This window comes from Sebastes fasciatus, chromosome 7, assembly GCF_043250625.1.
Source record: "Sebastes fasciatus isolate fSebFas1 chromosome 7, fSebFas1.pri, whole genome shotgun sequence".
Classification (NCBI taxonomy): Eukaryota; Metazoa; Chordata; class Actinopteri; order Perciformes; family Sebastidae; genus Sebastes; species Sebastes fasciatus.
In genome coordinates this window covers 22363593-22388913 of record NC_133801.1, presented here as the reverse complement: position 1 = coordinate 22388913, position 25321 = coordinate 22363593, and the positions used below count along the sequence as shown (strand labels likewise).

At 40.2% G+C, this 25321-nt stretch overlaps 1 protein-coding gene, 2 long non-coding RNA genes and 1 pseudogene across 3 annotated transcripts; 3 read left to right on the top strand and 1 right to left on the bottom strand.

Moving 5' to 3' along the window:
* Positions 1-46: 46 nt before the first annotated feature.
* Positions 47-10886, bottom strand: LOC141771719 (extracellular calcium-sensing receptor-like; annotated as a pseudogene).
* On the top strand, positions 7591-9036 carry LOC141771721 (uncharacterized). Its single transcript, XR_012594757.1, has 2 exons — positions 7591-8831; positions 8953-9036. It is a non-coding gene; the product is annotated as an uncharacterized LOC141771721 (long non-coding RNA).
* A 278-nt stretch (positions 10887-11164) lies between the features above and the next one.
* Positions 11165-15725, top strand: LOC141771722 (uncharacterized). The gene is made up of 3 exons (XR_012594758.1): positions 11165-11214; positions 14726-14810; positions 15460-15725. It is a non-coding gene; the product is annotated as an uncharacterized LOC141771722 (long non-coding RNA).
* A 2306-nt stretch (positions 15726-18031) lies between these two features.
* LOC141771720 (extracellular calcium-sensing receptor-like) lies at positions 18032-23042 on the top strand. Its single transcript, XM_074642277.1, has 6 exons — positions 18032-18135; positions 18311-18608; positions 18747-19541; positions 19694-19921; positions 20676-20799; positions 22135-23042. Exons 1-6 carry the CDS (start codon positions 18047-18049, stop codon positions 23040-23042), a joined length of 2442 nt encoding a protein of 813 aa, XP_074498378.1. The 5' UTR covers positions 18032-18046.
* Positions 23043-25321: the final 2279 nt, after the last annotated feature.

Genomic DNA, 25321 nt, shown 5'->3' with positions numbered 1-25321 from the left:
AATGTTGAATTGACTTCGAAAAAGAAAAAACATTACAGTTGCTTTGTTGCTTTTTTTATATTTTGATACAGAAAAAAAGAAAGCTAAATAATATATATGTTATCATGAAAGGTATTCTGGGGTCACTTCCAAATTGAAACCAAGCCACAAGTCTAGAAATAAAAAAGTCAAAGACTGTTATTTAATTTATGTTTAATGGGATCCTGTTTTCCCCATCAGATGTTTTTTTGTGTTCAATTCAGGTTTGAAAACAATAATAAAGCACTTTGGTGCAAATATACAGAGAAGTAGTCCATAACTGGAGGCTAAAATAGCAAATATCTCCACAGCCACAGTGAACTTCCCAGGAGAGCTGACATACGCTGGGATAAATGTGATCCAGACTGCACAGAATATCAGCATGCTGAAAGTGATGAATTTGGCTTCATTGAAATTATCAGGCAGCTTTCGAGCCAGAAAAGCGAAGACGAAGCAGAGTACAGCCAGGAGTCCTATATACCCCAGCACAGCCCAGAACCCAATAGGTGAACCTAAATCACACTCTAGAATAATCCTTTCAGTGGCATGAGCTGTATTTTTGTAGGGGAATGGCGGGGCAAGAGTTAACCACAGCACACAAACTAACACCTGCAGTAAAGTACAGCTGAGAACGCTTGTTCTCTGAAGCGGAGCAGAGCACTGAAGAACTGTGTTCGATGGCCTATTAGCATTAAAGGCGTTCACCACTGCCATGGTTTTAGCCAAGATACAAGACATGCACAGGACAAAGGTGATGCCGAATGCTGTGTGTCGTAGCATGCAAGACCACTCAGATGGCCGGCCTATGAAGGTCAGAGAGCACAGGAAACAAAGAGTCAAGGAGAAGAGCAGCAGGAAGCTCAGCTCAGAGTTACTGGCTTTGATGAGCGGTGTGTGACGAAAGCGAAAGAAGACACATGATATCCCCAGTGTTAAACTTGCTCCGACCAATGAGAAAGCAGCGAGGAGGGCGCCCATGGTTTCTCCGTAAGATAGGAACTCGATCACCTTTGGAACACACTGGCTGTGATCTTCATTTGACCAGTACTCCAGTGGACACTGTGAACACTCGGCAGAATCTGAATGGAAAACATGGAACGCTGAAATGTGTTCATGCTGTCAGCTGCGAGTTATTAGAGCAGAGCTCATATTAAAATAAGCACCTGCTGTATTTAGTGACTTATAAAGATACTGGAAAGCATTGATTTCGTAAGAATATTACATTATAAATTACAGATCTACTCACTGCTGGAGTTGCTGATCTCTCCATCAGCACAGGCGATGCAGGAGAAACAGCAGATGGGTTTGCCTTTAATCACAGCCTGCCGGAAACCTGGCAGACAACTCTCACTGCAGACAGACTGTGGCCTCTGTAACAACACCAAAACTCATCAGTTACTTATAGTTTGTTGCCTTGTAGTCTAAATACTTAAAATTACAGTCTGTAACTTTGAGAAAATATGATAAAAAAAAGTTTTATATAACGGTGACTATACACTGACAGAGGTGCATGAGACAGATAATCTGAAAAGAAAAAATATTCATATTACTTTGTGTACTGCTCTGCTTATGATTTTTCTAGATTTCAAAGCACTGAAGGAAGACAGCCAATCAGAGCCGAGGAGTCTCTAGAGTATGTTTGATCAGCGCTGCCTAGTTTGACTGTTTGATCGGAGTTCGCGAATTTCGCGAGCAGTGACTGACAGCGGTTCTAGAGACTCCTTGGCTCTGATTGGTTGTTTTTTTTGGGCACGGTAGGATATTTCAAATGCTATTAGAGGCACTAGGACTATGCAGAAGAACAATCATTTTTTTCACAAATAATCTGTCTCATGTATTATTGTCTGGATATAGTGACAGTATTATAAAATTAACTTTTTATCATATTTGCTGAAAGTTACTGACAGCAGCTTTAATTTAATTGGTTTGATTTAATCAGCATTAGGGTCTTTTCTAGGGTTCCTAAAAACTAGTTTAAGCTTTATACCTTGATCTTGGACATCAATATACATCAGAAGTAAAACTCTGTGCACTTGGCATGTCATGTTTTTACTTTTATATGACTTCCTAAACAATACAGAATGTACCTATTTTTAATGATGGGAATCACAGATAATACTTTTAAAATCAACCTCCATAATGTGTAGCCTATTTCATACCTAACATGTTTGTTTGGTACCTTTGGGGATCCGGTAGCCCATGTTGTATTTGTAAGTGCCGTTGCATAAATGTGTTCATGATATATAATTAGTAATTGATCCCATAAGTTCATGCAATAAATAAATAAATAGATAATTCATTTAATGTAAGGTTAAAAATTTAAATATGATGTGAGTAAAATTATTTGTTTCATACAGTTCAAAATGTGTAACAGGTAGAAGTGTTTCAGTCAAAAGTACATTAGTCCACTGTGTTTTACGTTCCGCCCCGGAACCAATGTTCCCTGTGTAGTACCACTACAACGGAATTCATTGAGGGACTGAAACAATCCAACGTAAGTGAAGGAGCAGATGCCTTTCGCAGGCTCTGTAAAGTGTTTAAAGCTATGATTATCGACGTCTGAAGCTAAAAGCAGACAGTCAAAGAGACTTTCAAAAGGACTTTCATGGACTCAAGAACCTCTTTTCATGACAAGCGGCCAACGAGGTATTGTTGTTCTACCTGTAAATGCAATTTAACTCATGTTCCCGCCAATTTGTATTTTCCTTTGTTCTCATGCTGTGTCAAGTGTATTTTACCGATATGCTTGTGCTATGTTGATTCGTAATTTTCACGGCGTGTGCATGACGTGACTCAGAAGTGAAGCATCAGAGAAAGACGTGTCCAAGCAATAAACGCCCGTATCAAAGAACCGACCTGTGTCTGTGTTGTTGTGAAGAGAGCTACAGTGAAAACTCGCCTGCTCAACACGGGTAGGAGAGACGACACCGCAGCGGGTAACGGCGCGACGGAGATCCAGCAACAGATAAGCAAAGCCCATGGCGCATTGTTGCCATAGCAACCTCAAGCAACGGTGATTAGACTGTGTTGAAAGCGCAGTGTTTCATGCTGAAGCCAAGAAGTGCTCTACCACAATCTTCAAGTGAAAGTGGTGTGAGAAGTGGTTCAACTTGGAAACTGCAACTAAGGACTCATGTCTATTAACCTTTTACAGTGTGCTTAGCCTATGTGTTTGGGGATAAATCTAATGTGCTGGTGTTCGTGGTTGTTACATGTTATAAGGTTTAAAGGGGAACTCCATCCCATAAGTGAGGTTTAACAGTAATATGAATCCATAAGTAAGTGAAAGTCCTTTGTAAAGATTAAAGGAAATAGGACATTAAGATTTGTAAAATTGTGCATTTTACGAAAGTAACCAAGTTTAAAGGGCAACTTAAGTGAAATTTAAAGGGTTACTCTATTGATAGTGAAAACTTTCTTATGTGAAGGATAAATGATTTAATGCATTTCTAAGCATATTAGCTCTGAAATTAAGGTTTGTTTGCATATTTGTGCCAAAAGTGATTTCAAATCTTATTTTTTTGTTTCGAAATTGAAGTCCACTTGAAGTTTAGATAACTTTAAATGTTGATACAGTTGTCTTGATACAATATTGAAGTCTATATTAAAAGGGTTAGGCTTCTCATATAGTCTTCACACAGTTACCAAGGATTTCATACAGTTAACAACCGTCCTTGTTACTCACATTTAGGCTTGCTGTAACTTACATGTACACATAGTCTAATAGAAATCCAATTCAATATTTGCACATACTCTTTAGCCATTCAAGTTATCTCAAAATGTCAGTTTCAAGCACTGAGACCTGCCTTGAAAATGCCAAATTACCCACTCAACCAAAAGCTACAGACACTGAATCTGAAGAAGAAGTGGAAGGGTTTCGAAGAAGTGAAAGAACACGAACCCTGACAGAGAAAGGAAGAGAACTTGAAAGGGAAAGGCTTAAGAGTGTACAACGCAGGTTCAGAATCGTTTATGAGAAATGGAGGTATCATGCAAGAATAGGCAAGGAAATATTGATTGATGAAGCTTCCAACGATGAATTGAATGAACTAGTTGAGAACATAGAAAGCACATGTTCTGATATAAAGGTAATTTATGAAGAGTTACGACGAACACAAGCTCCTGAACCAGAACTGCGACGCAGAGTTGACACATGCATGTCGCTTTCAGGATTCATTATTCAAAAGGCAAAAAGGCAACTTAAAGGGCCTACAGCAGATGAAGAAGAAGAATCTTGGCCTGATGTTGGTTCGATCCTAGACTCAACAGGTTCTTTATCAAGACCACTGTCTCGTCAATCAAAATGTGGTTCTACGCGGTCTAGCATCTACTCAGTCAAAAGAAATGAAGCTGTGGCTGAAGCTGCCGCGTCTCAGGAAGTTTTAGCAGTGTTGGCTGAACAAGAAAAGGAAGTGACAGAACTGCAAAGGCTCGAGGCTGAAGATAAACAGCAGCTGGCACAATTTGAATCTGAGAACCTAGCCAGGCAACAGGCAATGCAAGACAAGCGTAGAAAGCTTGAGCGCCTACAGGAAGTCAAGAAGTTGAACGCTGCAAGAGCTCGAGTAAAGGTCTACAATCAAGTTGAAGAAAACTTTGAAGCTATTGACTTGCCGCAAGATGTTGAACTAGCAGGAGAAAGCCAAGTTCTAAACCTCACGATTCCTACAGTCATTCCTCAATCACTGCCAGTTGTAACACCAAGCCTAAATGCCTCAAGTCCCCCATTCGTTCCTCGACCCCTACCAGTTACAGGTCAAGCTCCAACAACTTTAACATCCATGTCTCAAGTGCAGATCAGCTCTGATTTGGTCAGCATGCTAGCAGAAGCTATAAGTGCCAATCGTCTTCCAACACCAGAGCCTACATTGTTCACTGGAGATCCTTTGAAATTCAAAGACTGGCGACTATCCTTTGAAACATTAATAGATAGGAAAAACATTCCAAAGACTGAAAAACTTTATTACCTAAGAAAGTACTTGGGTGGCAACGCAAAGAAAGCAGTCGAAGGATTTTTCCTACTGGGCACCGAAGCAGCGTACGACGCAGCCTGGCAGCTGTTGGAAAAACGTTTTGGAGACCCATTCATTATAGGGAAGTCCTTCAGAGATAAGCTGCACGGATGGCCAAAAGTAAGCTCTAAAGATGGTTGTGAGCTAAGAGAACTTGCAGACTTCCTCAGGACCTGCGAGGCAGCAATGTCCCACATAAAGTCATTGGAAGTTCTCAATGACTGCAATGAGAATCAAAAAATTCTGCTGAAATTGCCAGATTGGTTGGCGTCCAGATGGAGCCGCAAAGCGATTGAAGTCAGACAAGCAAATGCTGAGTACCCACCATTCAAAGTGTTTGTAGACTTTGTATCGAAGGAAGCAGATATTGCTTGTGATCCCATAACCTCGATACAAGTGCTCAAGAATATGGAAAGCGAGAAACCAAAATATTCACGAAGTCAAACCATTCAAGCAAAGACACTGTCCACAAACACAACACAGAGCAGCATTCCGACATGCATCTTCTGCGAAAGAATAGGACATGTTCTTGCCAAGTGCAGAAGGTTCGTTGAAAAGACAGTTCAAGAGCGTGTCAAGTTTGTGTATGCAAAGAAGCTTTGTTTTGGATGTTTGAAGACTGGTCATCACTCAAGAAAGTGTGATAACAAGAGCACATGTGAAAGGTGTCAGAAAAAACACCCGACATGTTTGCATGATGACAAGTTCAAAGATCAAAGGTCGACAGCTCCAAAGGGAGCAGACAACTCAAAGTACAACGTAGACACCAAAGAAATAGCTGCAACCGCAACTACCAACAGAGTCATGCAAGACGGCCAAAGCACACAAACGTCTTCAATCATACCAGTTTGGGTCTCATCCACTAAACAGCCAGATCAAGAAGTTCTTGTCTATGCACTCTTAGACACGCAAAGCGATACAACCTTTATCCTGGACGAAGTGGCCCAAGACCTCAATACAAACAAGGAGAACGTTAGTTTGCGACTGTCTACAATGTCAACAAAGTCGACAGTCATACCCTGCCAGAAACTGTCAAATCTACAAGTAAGAGGATACAACTTGGAAAAGAGGATTCAATTGCCATCACTTTTCACACGAGAGTTCATTCCAGCAGAAAGGTCGCACATTCCGACTTCTGAAACAGCTCTAAAATGGCCTCATCTTGAACAATTGTCAGACAAGATTCCACCACCATTGGATTGCGAGGTAGGCCTTCTGATTGGCTATAACTGTCAACAAGCCCTTCTTCCAAGAGAGATCCTGTCCGGTGAAGAAAATTATCCATACGCACAGCGGACTGATCTTGGCTGGAGCATCGTTGGCTGCTCAAATCCAGCAACTGACTACGGTGATGCTATAGGAACCAGTCACAGAGTCATAGTGCGACAAGTGACACCTGCTGTGCAACCATCAGTTGAGCTAAAGAAAGAAGTGCACTTTGTGTGCAAAACTCAAGTCAAAGAGATAAATCCAACAGACATCATCAAGGCTCTCGAAGCTGACTTCACAGAGCACACTGCAGACGATAACCTAGTCTCTCAGGAAGACCTTCTCTTCTTGTCTAAAGTGAAAGAAGGTATAAGGCAGAAAGAAGATGGCCACTATGAACTCCCACTTCCTTTCAAGACAGACAAACCTAATCTCCCATGTGAAGAGGAAATGGTGGGAGAAGTAGAAACGACTGACCCTGAGCTTCGCAAAGCACATGTTCACGCAGTCAAGACGAAAGAAGTGGATTCAATGGCGAACCGCTTCACTAAGTTTTCTGACTGGTCCAGAGCCGTGAGAGCAGTCGCCAGGCTCAAGAGATATGTCAGAGAATTCAAGGCACTTCAGAAAAGAACGAACGAAGCAACCAGTCTTGAAGAAAGAAGAGAAGCAGAAATCTTCATTATCAAGTTGGTGCAAGAAGAAGCCTTTGCTGAAGGCATTCAAAAAATCAAACTCCAGAAAGAAAACACCCTGAACAAGCACAACAAGTTACACCAGTTGAATGCTTTCTTGGACAAGAACAATGTCCTCAGGGTGGGAGGACGGCTATCCCGATCAGCCTTACACCATGACGTAAAGCATCCCGCAATACTTCCGAAGAAATCTCATGTGTCAGCGCTGCTCATCAAACATCATCATGAATGTATACACCACCAAGGAAGAGGCATGACTATGAACGAGTTGCGTGCAAACGGAATATGGATCTTAGGATGCAGAAATGCTGTCTCCTCACACATTTACAAGTGTGTAAAATGTAGAAGATACAGAAGAACTACAGAGGTTCAACAAATGGCGGATCTGCCGGAAGAGAGAACTGAGACATCCCCTCCCTTTACCTACTGCGGCATCGATTGTTTTGGCCCTTTCATCGTAAAGGAAGGAAGAAAGGAATTAAAACGATATGGATTGTTGTTTACCTGCTTATGCTCGAAAGCAGTACATATAGAAACACTTGACGACTTGACAACAGACGCATTCATGAATGCGCTGCGCACATTCGTAGCCATCAGAGGACCTGTACGTCAATTAAGATGCGACCAGGGAACAAATTTCATGGGCGCTAAGAGAGTGTTTTCTGAGTTGCTCAAGGGAATGGATCAAGAACGTCAAAGAGCTATCGGTTGTGAATTTGTGATGAACGTCCCATCGGCAAGCCATATGGGTGGAGTCTGGGAGCGCCAAATTCGAACAATCCGAAGCATTCTAACTGTCATGCTTGATAAGTCAGCAAGCAGACTCGACACTACAACTCTGAGGACGTTTCTTTACGAAACAATGGCTATAATCAACAGCAGGCCACTAAGTGTCGAACATCTTCACGATCCTACCGGCCCAGAACCTCTCACACCCAACCATATACTAACCATGAAATCATCAGTTATTCTGCCCCCTCCTGGACAATTCTGCAAAGAAGACCTCTATCTGTGTAAAAGGTGGAGAAGAGTGCAGTTCCTAGCCAACGAATTTTGGCAAAGATGGAAGAGGGAATATCTGCTCAACCTTCAACAACGACAGAAATGGCAAAGAACATCCCGGAATTCACAAGTAGATGACATTGTGATTCTACAAGATGACAGCTCACCAAGAAACGAGTGGAAGCTCGCCAGAGTTGTGGAAGCTCACCCCAGTGCAGACGGCATGGTGCGAAAGCTGAAGCTACTAGTCAGTGACACTACACTTGATAAAGGAAAACCACATACTACATCAGTTTACCTTGAAAGGCCTATTCACAAAGTAGTTACCTTGCTAGAGGCCAACTAAGTCACATACATAAGATCAGTCATTCCGACTTAAAACACTTTATTGATTCTTTTCATAATCTTTGTTTTAAAGAAAATCCCACATTCAGAGTTAATGAGTGATTTGGTGGGAGTGTAAGTGCCGTTGCATAAATGTGTTCATGATATATAATTAGTAATTGATCCCATAAGTTCATGCAATAAATAAATAAATAGATAATTCATTTAATGTAAGGTTAAAAATTTAAATATGATGTGAGTAAAATTATTTGTTTCATACAGTTCAAAATGTGTAACAGGTAGAAGTGTTTCAGTCAAAAGTACATTAGTCCACTGTGTTTTACGTTCCGCCCCGGAACCAATGTTCCCTGTGTAGTACCACTACGACGGAATTCATTGAGGGACTGAAACAATCCAACGTAAGTGAAGGAGCAGATGCCTTTCGCAGGCTCTGTAAAGTGTTTAAAGCTATGATTATCGACGTCTGAAGCTAAAAGCAGACAGTCAAAGAGACTTTCAAAAGGACTTTCATGGACTCAAGAACCTCTTTTCATGACAAGCGGCCAACGAGGTATTGTTGTTCTACCTGTAAATGCAATTTAACTCATGTTCCCGCCAATTTGTATTTTCCTTTGTTCTCATGCTATGTCAAGTGTATTTTACCGATATGCTTGTGCTATGTTGATTCGTAGTTTTCACGGCGTGTGCATGACGTGACTCAGAAGTGAAGCATCAGAGAAAGACGTGTCCAAGCAATAAACGCCCGTATCAAAGAACCGACCTGTGTCTGTGTTGTTGTGAAGAGAGCTACAGTATTTATTCCGTTCATGATAAACTGCTTTCCATTCGGTAGTGAGGCATCGTAGCTCCCTACAGCCACAAACACAGTATCTCCTGCTTGGTTTCTTTGCCAGTTCAACAGCTCATAAGTTGCTGCAGGGTCTCCGTTTTCATCAAAACCCACAGTTTCTCCTGACTGAAGGGTGAAATTCACATCTTGGAGGTGTTTCACAACCTACCAAAAGAGAATAATGGTGAATAACTTAAAGTACGGGGTTTTTATTTAAAATGTTTACTTAATTCTTGAAGGGGACCTCTAACCTCTTTTGGCTCTAAAAAATCTTTCCAGATACAGGACTGATTCACCGCTTCACCACTTTGTCCACATTTCAACATGTTATGCAAGGCATGAGCCACAGCATACACAGCCTTATACACATTGTTGGATATCCTTAGTTCTGACACATCTGTGAAAGGATTGTTGATGTCCTCTAGTCTCTCAGAACCAGAGCACTGGGTCTGACCATGCAGACTGGGTTGGAAACTGCAACCAAATGTGGCTTCCCAGAACTCTCTCACCAGATTATTATGAGGGTCTTGACTTGGGTTAATCTGCAAAAGAAATTCTCTAGGCCTGGGATCTTTGCTTTTCGAAGGGTGAAGCCCAGAGATCCTGTCAGGATTCCCGTGTACCCCTTGGTGGCCAGAGGACTTTCCGTAATCCAAGACTCACTGCCCACCCACTGCAGCCCAGTTAAGTTCTGCTTCAGAGCTTCCTCAAGCAGCATTTCTATCTCCTGGGAGAGGAAGGCAACTAAAACCTTTGCACTGCCGCTTTGGATCACTCTGACCACCCTGGCAATATGCCCACTGGAGTCAGTCCTTGAGATGACCTCTGAGTACTCAATGCAGACCCCCTCCTGCCTTGCAGCTGTGATAAATGTTTCCATGCCATTGTTACCATAGTCATTGTCACTTCTAACTGCCCCAACCCATGTCCAGCCAAAGTGCTTTACCAGTTTTGCCAAGGCTCTGCTCTGATAGTAGTCACTAGGGATGGTTCTGAAGAAGGAGGGGTACTCCTTTCTGTTACTCAAACAAGCACAAGTGGCATAGTAACTCATCTAATAGGAAAGAAAAGGTGGGATACAAAAAAAATACATTTATAACATTATAATATAAGAAATAACTGACAACAGGTAGACTTTTGACTGAATTTGCTGCATCTGTGCAAACCCTGGCAACCTTAATCCTGAACTTATAGCCCTGAAATGAACCATAATACCAGCAATGCCCTGCAATTTGTTGCATCCCAATGGATGAGGAGGAATCAGAGGGTCCGATGATGGCATGAACAGATGACTGGCCAGAGCAGGTTTGACCCAAAGTCCTTTCCTGTCCATTTATTAGACCCATCACAACACTCGTTGAAAACAGTGTTGAAGCACAGTTGTCAAACACCTTATAACCAATTGAGATATTAGGCAGCAGAGAGCTGCTATTGTTGATCTCCTGGATGGCAAAAAATCATTGTTTGGGCAAAGTGAAATTGTATCATATTCATCCTGAAGAGAGAGAGAACAGTTTTAACTAAGAACTTTTCGACTTAAATCAAAACCAATAACAAAGAAGACAACAAATAGTACCCAGAGCATATGAGAGGTTCTGGAGCATCTGTGAAAGAAAGCGAAGTCTTCAACATTTCTTTTTGGATGTAGAAAACTCCTCCAATAGTGATATTTCCTTCCTTAGATAACAGAGGAAACTCTGGGCTTCCCAGCATCTCACAGAGCGCCGTGTCTTCCTCTGCTCCAAAGGCTCCCACAAAAAGCACAAAGAGTAACATGACATAGGCACAGTCACACATCTGGAACAAACAGGCACACACTAACCTGTACGCTGTGATGAGCTCTTCTACCGCTGACCAACAGGTGCGTCTCCTGTCATGGGCAGAGCTTTATACTTCTGCAGATTGTCCTCTTATCGAATCACTCTATAATGATGTCATATCACTTTGTTGTTCTTGATTTGAGATGGTACATTCTGTTTCTAAGACCATTATGTCAATATTACTGTAAGTTAAATCATACTTAAGCTGCAGACTGAGGATATCAACAAGTTTGTTTCAAATCAGGAGAATTTTTCTACTTCGCCAAATCTACAACTAGAGCTGCGTATGTATCAACTATACCTTATATGTATATGTACATATCAAAGAAGTAGTTTTATTTGGATACGTTCATCACAATTACTATATATTAACTGTCCAGCAAGTGGCTCTGAATAGCAGTGTTTTATTTAGCATACTAACATGCTAAATGTTATGCTAACACCAGCACGATAGGTTTCGATGGTTGTTAGCATGCATGTCAATGTACTAATGTAGCCTACGTTTTGCTGGTGTGTACTAAATGAAACCCTGAAAACATGTTTAGTATATATACATATATATATTCATGATATATTGTATGCTTTCTTGTGACTTTTGGTCGCTGGTTCAATCGACAGACCACCGATGAGCCCTTAAGCAAGGTCTTTAAGATTAAAGGTTAAATTCAGTGGAGCTATATCCACTAGTCGGGTTCAAGGTGTGAATATTTGTAACTGTTTGAGTGTGAACATGGTATTCCTGAAAAAGAGAACCCGGTTCAGGTTATTTTCAAGTGTTTTTTTTTTATATTGACAATGCCTTTTCACCTTTTTGTTTTTTGTAAATGTTGATATTGTTCTCTTGTGATGACAGTGTACATGGTGAGGGCCCTATTGTTCTTATTAAAATGAAGAGACAGGAAGTCATGAATAGTTTTTACATTCTTTTACTTATTTTTATTGAAATAAAATAAAGTGTAAGATATTACAGAACATGATTTAAAAAAAAAAATTGTATATATTAAATGCAAATTAACATGTGGGGACGCACAAAAAATCTTCTTGGAGGTATACCCAAACTCAAAGGGAAGTCAGCCATTTTGAATTCAATGTACCATTTTTGCCCATTTTTGCCCATTTTTAGCGTTTTATAGGCCGTGTAACAAACTCCTCCATTAATTAATCAGATTGATTAGAAATTTGGTCAGGACCATTTAAAGACCTTAAGGATGAAAAGTTATTAAAATCTTGAGTTTTCATTGAACAACCTTGCTGTGGTGTGGCGGCCAATTTGGGCCATGAAACAGGAAGTTATTGTAACTCCACTGTACATAGTCCAATCTGCTCCAAATTTCTCAGCCATGATAACGGTCCAGGCCTGCCGTCATTCACATGCCAATATAAACTCAGAGCCCCGCCCCTTCACATAAGTTCCGCCCCATTCCATAACTCATGAACCGTTTGTCATAGACTCTTGTGGGAGGAGTCATTGCACGCAGCAGATCCATTGGTATGGTTATTCTCGCCCCCTACACATAGCAACGCCCCCGTTCATAACTCTTGAACCGTTTGTCGTAGACTTTTGTCTGAGTCGTGAGAGGCATCATTGGACTCACTACGGAGATCCTCTTTCATTAATGACGGTGTTCCCCGCCCCGAACACTTTAGCCCCGTCCCTTTTCAGAATCCATGAACGTTTGGTCGCAGACTCTAGTTGCAGGCATCATTGCACTCAGCATAGTTCCAGGTTCATTGTGCCCGGCCGCGTCAATCGGTGTCCCGCCAGTACCCCAGACGCACGCGAAGGTGCGAGGGCCCAATCATCGCTGCAAGTATTTTTCGCCGAAAGTATTTTTTAACTGTCTATTGAAGCACCCAATAGGTAGGATTCCCTACATCATGGAATTACCTAAAATCAAAATGTGAGTTTAACTGCCAGTCAACAATGTTGAGTTGACTTTGGAAAGAATATATAGTTGCTTTGTAGCATTTATTTAGATTTTGATACAGAGAAAAAAGAAAGCTATATTATATGTATTTTTAAGTGAAAAGAATTCTGGGGTCACTTCAAAATTAAAGCCAAACCACAAGCCATGAAATAAAATAGTAAAATGCTGTCATTTCATTTATGTTTAATGAGATCCTGTTTTCCCCATGAGATGTATTTTTGTGTTGAGTTCAGGTTTGAGAACAATAATAAAGCACTTTGGTGCAAAGAGAAGTAGTCCATAACTGGAGGCCAGAATGGGAAATATCTCCACAGCCACAGTGAACTTCCCAGGAGAGCTGCTGGGCATGCTCTAGTACAGGGGTCTCAAACTCGCGGCCCGCGGGCCAATTGCGGCCCGCAAGACGATATTTTGTGGCCCCCACCTTGATATGAAAGTTTAATGTTAGTGCGGCCCGCAAATTTTTTTTTTTTTTATAAAGTTTTTTATAAAGTTTTTTTTGGGGGCATTTTTTCATTTTTATTGACAGGACAGTGGATAGAGTCTTGGAAAGGGGGGAGAGAGAGAGTGGATGCGTAAAGGGCCACAGGCCGGATTCGAACCCGGGCCGCCGCGGTCAGGACCAAGTCTTGTTACATGGGCGCCCGCTCTACCAACTGAGCTAACCAGGCGCCCTCGGCCCGCGAGTTTTATGTGAATGGCAGTTTGCCGTTGAAGGTCCCTTTGTTGCGCGAGCCCGAGCTGAACGAACCTACCAATCACAGTGGGGTATATGGCTCCCGGGGACGGGCAATCGGCCGGGCTTGATGCAAGCAGAGAAACATTTCACAACAACTGTGGCGGCGCCCGTGTAACATCGCATAAGCTTGATTAAAGCTTGATTTATACTTCTGCGTTGAATCGACGCCGTAGCCTGACGTGCACCTCTCCAGAAATGTAACTACACGTCGCGGCGACGCAGACCGCAACAGCTGTGATTGGTCCAGTCTCTCAGCGATGCTGAGCGGCCAGGACCCCGGACAACCACAGAAAGTTCTACTTCTCTCTGCCTCCATCTTTTCAATGTTTGTTCACACAAATCCACTCAGATATATTTTCTCTTTTCGGCGTTGCAGTAATGTCAGTAAAAGTTCTGTGGTTCAACAGTTATTAGCTCCAACTCCGCTCAGTTTCTGTTTGTAGTACAAGAAGAAGAAGGAAACTCATAGAGACGCCGCCGCCAACTAGCGGTTTGGTGGTGTAATTGCAGAGCAACACAAACACAGCAGGCACAACTTTATTGCGGAGTGACACCAAGTGGAATGAATATATATCTTGTCACACAGCCCCAATCATGTCTTTTTCAAAGCCTGCAGTGAAGAGAAAGGTTGGTGACGAGCACAGACAATTTCAGGAAAAGTGGGAGACGCAATAGAGGCCATGTTCAGAAGAACCGTTCATGTTCTTCAATGTTCCATTAATGTTCAGGACAGTTCATGTTCAGAAGAACCCATTCAAGTTAAAGAACTGTTAATAATGACGTTTGAGAAGATTGTTTTTTTTTTTAACAAAGCTTTTTTTGTGGAATACCTGATGCGGCCCAGCCTCACCCAGACTCTGCCTCCAGCGGCCCCCAGGTAAATTGAGTTTGAGACCACTGCTCTAGTATAATCTTCTCTTTATAGTGTTTCATGTTTTTGATGGAAAAGGAGGGTTGATTGTCAGCCAACGTATGCAAATTACAACCTGTATGAGAGTGAAAGCCAGGACACTGAGCCTCTGCTGTGCAGGCCCGGACCATTTCATCACATTACACACTACACATTACTACATTACTACCTGGAAGTGTAGCCCTGAAGGCCATTAACACCACTATCATTTTCCCCAGAGCACAAGAGATGCAGAGGACAAAGGTGATGCTGAACGCTGTGTGTCGCAGCATGCAGGACCACTCAGAAGGCCGGCCGATGAAGGTCAGAGAGCACAGGAAACACAGAGTCAAGGAGAAGAGCAGCAGGAAGCTCAGCTCAGAGTTGATGGCCCTCTCAAAGGGAGAGTCCATAATGATCAAAAATAGAGTGGTCACAATTAAAGTGAGGAACACGCCAAACAAAGTGAAAATTACTATTTTTTATAAGTATTATACCCATAACCTCAGTGAAGTAGAGGAACTCAACATTTTTCAGTACACATGCATCTCTGTTATGATTGGACCAATACTCTACAGGACACTTTTGCAGTCATAATAATCTTTAATAGAAATATTGTCACTGTTATTGTAATTGTATCAGTTCACAACCTAAAAACGTAAATAAGAGACTGTACCATAGCGAGCTTTAATATATAACATAGAGTGTGTAGTAAACAATATATGGAAATTGGCTCATCTCAGGTCTGTGGAGCATATACCTCTGCACAGGGTATACAGTCATAGCAGCAGACCGACTTTCCTTTCTGCAGGACTTTATAAGTTCCTTGACGACAGCGCTCACTGCACATTGACACAGGCGAATTTGAATCAAAGAAAATGTTTTTCATTGTCAAATTGCATGTCAAACCCTTGAATTACATAAATGTACATGTTACTGTCAATTATGATATTTGCCTCTGTCTTCCCTCCAGGCCTCATTATTGCTTCAGTTTTGAGGACAAACTTCTGTCCAGGAGGTAGGGAGGCTTCATAATAGCCAACAGGATTAAACCGGACTGAGTCATCTGATCCGCGCTGCCAGTTCACCACCTCGTACCGAGCCACAGCTGCTACGGTGCTGTTTCTATTATTTGACCCTACATGTCACATCATTTTTAGGGAATTCTGCATTTGGATGATGGAATTAAAGTTACACTTTTGACAACTGATCAAAATAAACAATTTAACACACACCTGATTTTGCGAGACATTGGGCCATGTGATATTTAATATGGTGTTATTGTTATTTTCCAGTCAAAGGGATGTTTAATAGTCAGCTGATATGCCTCAGAGGCATTCTTTAATTAAAAATTAAATTGTTGTTTGTGTGTTTGCAGAGATGCCTGTTAGTTTATGAAAAAACTTTGGACCTCTCCAGAGGTTATGTCCTTTGGGGGTTGATTGGAGCACATGTGGTGAAGTGCATGTGCCTCTGGCCTGACCATGACTTACACCTCAGGCTCTTCCCGCTCACAAGCACTCTAACGAACTAACAAACTCCCTCAAGAGTTCACAGTGTCTCCAGCCTACATCCACTCCTTACCTGTCCTCAAGGCTTACACTGGAAACTTCCCGTCAGGGCTGTTTCATCATGATCCCCTTAAGATTGCTACTGGAGAACTTGTGAGGCCTTTGTACAAGACAGTGCCCTTTGATCATGATGTTGCCTGTTGAACTCACCAAACTTCAATAATGAATAAAATAAATAAAGACATTCATTTAAGTTCATATGCTTTTGTTTTTAAAATATTGAAAGGGGATTTAACACTTATTGTGGTTTGATGAATGGTTTACAGAAAACATCCATATTTCAATTCCTATAATAAACAGTTTAGATTTGACACTCACTTCACTTCCTGTTTTCCATATAACATTGTATTAGCACATTAACGATGATATATCTATCTATCTATCTATCTATCTATCTATCTATCTATCTATCTATCTATCTATCTATCTATCTATCTAGATGATATGACCAAAATGATGTGGTTACCCAAACTTTACATCCCTGTATAATTGTTGAACATATCGCACTAATATTATGGGTATAATATGCAGCTCTACGACACTCTCCTTTGAAGACTGTCCACAGGATTTTTAAATTTGACTGCTGAAATTTCCTCCCATTCAGCCACAATTGTCTTAGAATTAGGAATAAATTAATTTACGCACTGATGTCGGGTGATACAGCCTGGATCACAGTCTGTGTTTCAGTTTAACCTAAAGGCTTTTGATGGGGTGAAGACCAGGGCTCTGTGGAGGCTAATCCGATTCGTCCATACCAAACTCCCATTTTCATGGACCTGGCTGTATGCAGGACAACATTGTCAAGTTGAAGGGCACGGAAGGGCTAACTAGTGCCGCAAAGTTGGAAGTATACTATTGTCTAAAACAGTGATTCCCAGTACCTCGTGGTTAACTACTGCAGTTGCCAGGGGGTAGGCTACATGGAAAGATTGTGGCTTGGGTCCATGGAGATAGCATGGTCCATACCTTCTTCTAGGGACCCCCGGAAATGGCAAGGTGAGATCCGATGAGAGATGGTCGCCGTACAACTGGGTGGCTCCTCAACAGGTGCATTAAAGGCTCATAGTTGTCAGGACATACAGGATCAGGGGAGACAGGCGGCGGACTACCCAGCTCAGGGCAGGCAGATCAGAAGGCGTGGTCCCCCTGGCTATCAACCCCCTGGTTCCTCTGCTGCTCAGCACCACAGAGCCTGCGCTGCCCAGTGCCGTTGACCACCTGCCACGAATCTCTATCATCCAATTGGCCATCACCGCTGACGCTGAGCCAGATCTTCAGCCCGCTGTCTCCGCCGATGCCCTGCCAGATCTTCAGGCAGGCCAGATTACAGGCTGGAGGTTAGCTAAGTGAGTTGCAAAAGAGGCAGGAGTGATGGGTTCAGGAGAAACCGGATCTGGAACTGTGCTTGCAAAAAAATTTCACCTGACAAATGCTACTTCATGGATAAATTTGGGGTCCCATTTCCAGAAGCAGGGGGGGATTTCAAGAAGCCTGGGTATTCATTTGGTAAAGGGTCCTTGGTAATTCCATACTCATACCAAGAAAATGGCAGGCAAGGCTGGTGACTGCTTGGTGTCAATCATAGAGAGCACACAATGACCAACAGATCCCATGACATTTGGTGGTGAAAGCTTTCATACTTGCCATTCTTGCTAAGGCCCCAAACACTTTTTCTGTTTGGGCACCTCCCTCCTCTTGCCCCACCATGTAACTCCACAGACATAAAACCTCACTTTCTATTATTATTGTCAAAGCTGCTCCAACATGTATAAATACCAGTGCAAGCTTTGAATTTACATTAAGGTACATGTGATGCCACCCAGTGGTTTAGCTCTCTCAGACGGTATGCCATCCACAGAGAGGTGGCCAGAGCAGGGATGGGCACTCTTACAGCTGTTGCTGGTGGCATCTTTCTCTCAGGCCGAGGAGCCTGTGTGCAGGCAGAGAGGGGATCCTGAGAACCCCCAGCTTTCTAAGGATGGGGACATTATGTTGGGGGGAATCTTCTCTTTACACAGCAGCTGGAAAGACAGACAAGATAACTACATGCACAAACCACTGCCACTGCAATGCATAAGGTCAATTATAAATCTATTTAGACTTAAAATATATAAGAGAAAGTTTGAAACTGATTATTTAAAATGATAAATATTCCCTGTTGTGTGTATTAATACCATCAAATATTTCCATTTACTATGCTATTGTTTCTATTTCACAGACAAATGTCAATTATTTATAATTGTATGCATCTAGTTTGAATTTCAGAGAGTTCCAGTTTACCCAGGCGATGCTCTTTGCCATAGAGGAGATTAATAACAGCACAGACCTACTGCCTGGTATCTCTCTGGGCTATAAGATCTACGATACCTGTGGCTCCGTGGCCAAAAGTGTGAGGGTAGCACTGGCCTTGGCTAATGGTAATGAAGTGGCATCTGCACCCTCCGAGGCACCATGTACAAGACTTGCCCAAGTGCAGGCCGTTATGGGAGAAACCTCTTCCTCTCCTTGCATGGTTATAGCTACTGTCATCGGACCTTTTCATATCCCAATGGTGGGTATTATTAATCTTTACTTCTTCCAGCATGTCATAGCAAAATGGGTTTTAAATAATTGGAGTTGGCTGTATGAATGTTTTATATTTCACATCTTTATCTTGAAATTTAGGTTAATTTCTTTTTTTTTCTTTTAGATCAGCCACTTTGCTACTTGTGCTTGTCTCAGTGACAAAACCAAGTACCCGTCCTTCCTCAGAACAATACCCAGTGACTACTACCAGAGCAGAGCCCTGGCCCAGTTGGTCAAGCACTTTGGTTGGACTTGGGTTGGAGCTATTAGAACAAATGCTGATTACGGCAATAATGGCATGGCCACATTCATAGAAACCGCCCATCAGCTGGGCATCTGTCTGGAGTACTCTGTACCTTTCTTTCGAACGGATCCACCAGAAAAAATACAAAAGACAATTGACATTATCAAGGCTTCCACTGCCAAGGTGATTGTCGCTTTCCTCTCCCACATGGATATGGATGTGTTACTACATGAGTTGTCTCACCACAACTTGACTGGGTACCAGTGGGTAGGCAGTGAGGCCTGGATCTTTGATCCCCAAATTGCAGCCATGGATAGGCATCACATTTTGGATGGTGCCATAGGCCTGTCCATCCCCAAAGCACATGTGAGTGGCATGAGAGAGTTCATGTTGGATGTGAAGCCACTCAGTTCATCTAGTAATGAAATGTTCACAGAGTTTTGGGAGACATTGTTCAGCTGTAAATTCAACCAGTCAAAGTCTTCAGAAGGGAATCGGAGAGAATGTACTGGACATGAAGATCTGACTGGAGTGCAAAACAGCTTCACAGATATGTCGCTCATGCCTATCTTTAACAATATCTATAAAGGAGTGTATGCTGTGGCCCACGCGCTTCACAACATTCTGAGCTGTAACAAAACATGTGACAACAAGGTGCAGCTAGATCCATTTACGGTGAGTTTTTTGAGTCACATTAACAAGGAAAATTGTTCAAATTTGGAAAAATAAACTGTTGCAGTCTGTTGAACCAATAGGCCTATAAAATGTTTGTTAGATAATAATTGACATTGATTTATAATGTATTAATTCAATTTACATTGACTTAGATTTTACAGCACATAAAAGAGATTCAGTTCAAAACAAAGGAAGGAGATGAGGTCTACTTTAATGAAAATGGAGACCCAGCAGCAAAGTATGAAATTATAAGCTGGCAGCCAACAGAAAATGGCATTGTGGACTTTGTCACAGTTGGTCTTTATGATGCATCTTTACCTGCAGAAAAACAGCTGAATCTGCAAAATAAGCCTTTAATTTGGGCACAGAATTCAAAACAGGTAAGATGCAATGTGATCACTGTAACTGTTAATTACAGTCTATGTTATAATAAAAGGGCGGAAGAAGTACTGCAGTGAAAATAGTAATACCACAGTGTGGAAATACTCTGTAAGTCCAGAATCTTACGTCAGTAAAAGTATAAATGTATTAGAATTAAAATATAAAGTACCAAAGTTAAAAGTACTCATTATGCTGAATAATAATAATATATATATATATATATATATAATATTATTGGATTATAATTATTGATGCATTAATGTGTTCATCACTATAATGTTGCGGCATTAAAGGTGGAGCTCATTTAAATTACTTTATATACTGCAGGGTAAATTGTGAATTTACCCCAGGGATCAATAAAGTTGTATCTTAATATATTATTACAACGTAATTTATATGTTGATAATATGTAATATTATGAATCTGCAAAGTAACTAATATTGTCAAATAAATATAGTGGAGTAAAAAGTACAATACTTTCCTCTGAGATGTAGTGGAGTAGATGTATAAAGTAATAAAAAATGGTATGCTCAAGTAAAGTACAAATACCTCGAAATTGTACTTTAGTACAGTACTTGAGTAAATTTGCTTAGTTACTTTCCATCACTGGTTATAAGCGTATATGTGATAGTTATTGTGACATAATACTGTTTGATTTTGTTGCATCAAATTTACAATAGAGGTTTGCAAAGACAAGTCCTTGTCAAAGTGAATGCCCATACATTTCTTCTCATAGTTGTTTTGTTCATGCAGGTGCCTTTGTCAGTTTGCAGCGAGAAGTGTCCTCCAGGAACTCGCAAGGTTCTCCAGAAAGGAAAGCCTGTCTGCTGCTATGACTGTTTAAGATGTGCAGAGGGAGAAATAAGCAACATTACAGGTGTAGTAATATTATATCGGTAAAAAAGTTATTTAAAAAAAAGAAAGGTCATTAAAGGGTCAGCTCGCTCATATTACAAACAAGTCTACAGTATTTTCTCAACTCCTAGTGGTATCTGAGCATGCAGATAGTTTTGGTCTCATGTGACATCTCTCTCTCTCTCTGAAATTAATGCATTAAGTGTGGATTTTGTGGTGTTTGTACAGCAGCATTGAAAAATGAAATTTGAAAATATATATTACCCTTCAATGTCATCACAAAATAATGGATACAAAAATATCTTTGCATTTGTATGTCCTTGGAGCAACAATAAAAATAATTAATGTAGGCCCTTACCAAATGATTGAGATGTTGCTTCATGGTAAAATAAAAATACAAACTATGTGCTCTTATTATACTAGTAATAGGTCAGTATAGCAACATATGTATGTTTGTTGCCATAGAATTAGTAGTATTAACAGTACTAATATTATTCTCCATTTATTTATTCTAGATATTTAACACAAACCTATTTACAGTAGGCTACTTTGAAAATATGTCAGAAATTATTAGAAATCATGCAGATATATTTTTCTTCACCAAATATATCATGAAATAAAATTAAATATATCATATTAACAAATGCTATCAACAGCAGTGATTGTTAATAATATGTTTTTTTTCAGGAACATCTTTAATTTATTATCTTAACATCACTTCTTTCACCAGTTAAGGACAATTCAACTGTTTGGTAGAACATTTTCGACAGTAAAACATAAATAAATATATATATATATATATATATATATATATATATATATATACTGTATATACCTGTTTTTTTATTTAGTAGAAAATGGTAAATTTGATTCGATCAGCAAGTTATATGATTCTGTTCAATAAGGCCTCTGAAACTATGATGTTGAAAAAAATATGCCTGCCTTTGACAATTAGACCAGTAAGTCTGACATGACTTTTTTTGTTGTAAACTTCCTGTAAGAAAGCGGACTGAAAAGGCATGCTATTTAAAGACACAGTGACATCTAGTGGATTTTTTTAGCATTAACATACCTTAACCGAGTCGTGGAGATGGCTCAGTCAGGTTGAGTTAAGTTCAACACATTGAATTCAAAATATGCTCTACCAGTCAAGCAGAACATTAAAGAGTAAGAAATTAAACAAGACAAAGAAACATGTATGAATAATAGCTCTTTATACTGTATCTTGTACTTACATACTATACTTTTACCATACAACTGTCATAAGGCTGTCAATTTATTATCTGGTACTCATGTAGTGTGTATGTATTGAAATGTACTGAAGAAGAATTGCACCTGCTTTAATATTATTTTTCAGATTCTATCACCTGTGTGCGATGCCACCCTGAGTTCTGGTCAAATGAGAGAAGAGATGCCTGTGTGAAGAAAGAGGCAGAGTTTCTATCATATGAAGAGATCATGGGAGCGCTGCTCACTGCAGCGTCCTTATTTGGAACATGCCTCACAGCTGTTGTGGCATTCATTTTCTTCAGATACAGAAAAACTCCTATTGTCAGGGCCAACAACTCTGAGCTGAGCTTCCTGCTGCTATTCTCCTTGACTCTGTGTTTCCTGTGCTCTCTGACCTTCATCGGCCGACCCTCTGAGTGGTCCTGCATGCTGCGACACACAGCGTTCGGCATCACCTTTGTCCTTTGCATCTCTTGTGTTCTGGGGAAAACTATAGTGGTGTTAATGGCCTTCAGGGCCACACTTCCAGGTAGTAATATGATGAAATGGTTTGGGCCTGTACAGCAGAGGCTCAGTGTTCTGGCTTTCACTCTCATACAAGTTATCATATGTATCCTCTGGTTAACAATTTCTCCTCCTTTTCCATTTAAGAATTTTAAGGAATTCAAGGACAAAATCATCTTAGAGTGTGCTCTGGGCTCAGCTGTAGGCTTCTGGGCTGTACTTGGGTACATAGGACTTCTGGCCATGTTATGTTTCATTCTTGCTTTTCTGGCCCGGAAACTGCCTGATAATTTCAATGAAGCCAAATTGATCACTTTCAGCATGTTGATATTCTGCGCAGTCTGGATCACTTTCATCCCAGCGTATGTCAGCTCTCCTGGGAAGTTCAGTGTTGCTGTGGAAATATTTGCTATTCTGGCCTCCAGTTTTGGACTGCTCATTTGTATTTTTATTCCAAAATGTTATATTATTCTACTGAAACCTGAGAAGAATACAAAAAAGAATATGATGGGGAAGGGTGCACCAAAATGATTCTGTGAAAGGCATTTTAGTACCATAATAATGGTTACATAATCATTTGTTAATCAGACTGTCAATTAGTCTATCGTTATGGACTACTTCTCTGTATATTTGCACCAAAGTGCATTATTATTGTTCTCAAACCTGAACTGAACACAAAAAAACATCTGATGGGGAAAACAGGATCCCAATAAACATAAATGAAATTAATCTTTTACTGTTTTATTTCACGCCTTGTGGCTTGGCTTTAATTTTGAAGTGACCCCAGAATACTATTCATTAAAACAACCACATTATTTAGCTTGCTTTTTCTGAATCAGAATCTAGAAAAAAGCTAGGTGCTACAATAGACAGTTAAAAAATGCTTGCGTTAAAATAATAATAATTTACAATTCATATTAAAAAAAAATATTAAAAACATGTTTTGTATTATCTTACATTTGTATTGTTACCATTTTATTTCACAAAAAAAAAATAAAAAAACATATATAAACTATCCATGACTTCCTGTCTCTTCATTTAAGTTTGTATAATATGGCCTTTACCTTGTAAACTGTCATCACACAAACATAATATGCAAATGTTTTACAAAAACATGTAGGTGAAAAGCTTAGTTATTTTATTAAAACTACTTGAATAGAACCTGAACTTGACACAAACCTCTCCGACACAGAATATCCTGTCTTTAATATCCCCAAATATACAGTAGCTAATGAAATAATAAAGATCATAATTTATTCAGGGAAGTTCAATTGCGAACCAGGGTGTCACTTTCAGGGATACCCTGTTCACACTCAAACAGTTACAATCAATCACACCCTGAACTCAGCTAATGCATATAGCTCCACTGAAATAGGTTAAGAGTTAAAGGCCTTGCTCAACGGCATATCAGTGGTCTGTTGATTCAACCAGCCACCAAAAGTTGCCTAAGATATATCATAACATATCTGATAATTACTGAGCATGTTTTCAGGGTTTCATTCAGCCAACACCAGAAAAAGAGGAGGCTACATTAGAACATTAACATGCAGGTTAACAACCATTGACTCCTAACATGCTGATGTTAACATAACATTTAGCATGTTAGCATGCTAAATAAAAGGATGTTCTTCAGTGCCACCTGCTGGACAGTTAATATATATGTAATTGTGATGAAATGATTCAAATAAAACTATTTAATATATACATATACAATACATACATAGTGTATACATATGTAACTCTATTAAATGACCTTCAGTATTTGAAGATGCTGTGAAACCCCAGATTAGGTTCAATCATATTATTTTTGAAATTTTAACTACATAACATTTCTGCAAAACTATGTTAAGGTTAAAGTTAAGGAAAGATCATGCTTCTGGTGAATGAATGGTGGTTAAATTATGGTTAGGGTCAAGCAACAAAAACACTGGTTAAGGTTTGGGAAAGAGCGAACTGTAACAGGATCCAATCTCCAACCCAGATTTGCTACATGCTTTTTCACCACCATAACCTCCACACCACTAACTATGTCCTGCATTGGCACTGAACATTGTACTTAATCGTGAGGTGTAGTAGAATCGTCCAATACAGATGTAAATCTTAGGAATACTGGTGCTGACATATTATGTATGTTTTTGTAAAGATTGTTTAATAATAAATAAACACATATGATAAAACATATGCCCACAACCACACTCCCAACACACACACATATAAACACACAAAACACATATGTTTGTAAACAGACAGGACTTGAGGGATTTAAATGTTTGGTTTGCACTGATACACCACCTGTATTTCTGCTGATACTGTACCAAAATAGTTCATACAACATATCATAAAGCTATATTCTTCATCTCGACTGAACTCTGTCAGAAGCTTTCTTCACACACACTCTAATGTACTCATTTTTTTGGTATCTGGGCCTGAAACATTTAAAGTGTACTGCCCCAAACAAACATGAAGAGCCTAACAACATTTGTAGTTCTGTTGTAACTATATAATTATTTAAACAAATTATTCAAGTATAACATCAAAGCACTGCCTCAAATTTTTTTTTTCCATATTTGCCTGAATAACAATTATTTTATGGTGTTTCTCCAACTCATCTCCTAATTATTGAGTTTGATTTCCAGCGTTTCTTTTTTTCTGTTTCTCCCTTTTCATTGGCATAGATTTGGCAAAAATAAAAGAATGTCCAGCTTCGAAATAAACTTATTACTGACAGTAATAATGACATAATGGTGTTCGAAACAGAATGTACCATCTCAAATGAAGAACAACAAAGTTAAATGACATCATGATGCAGT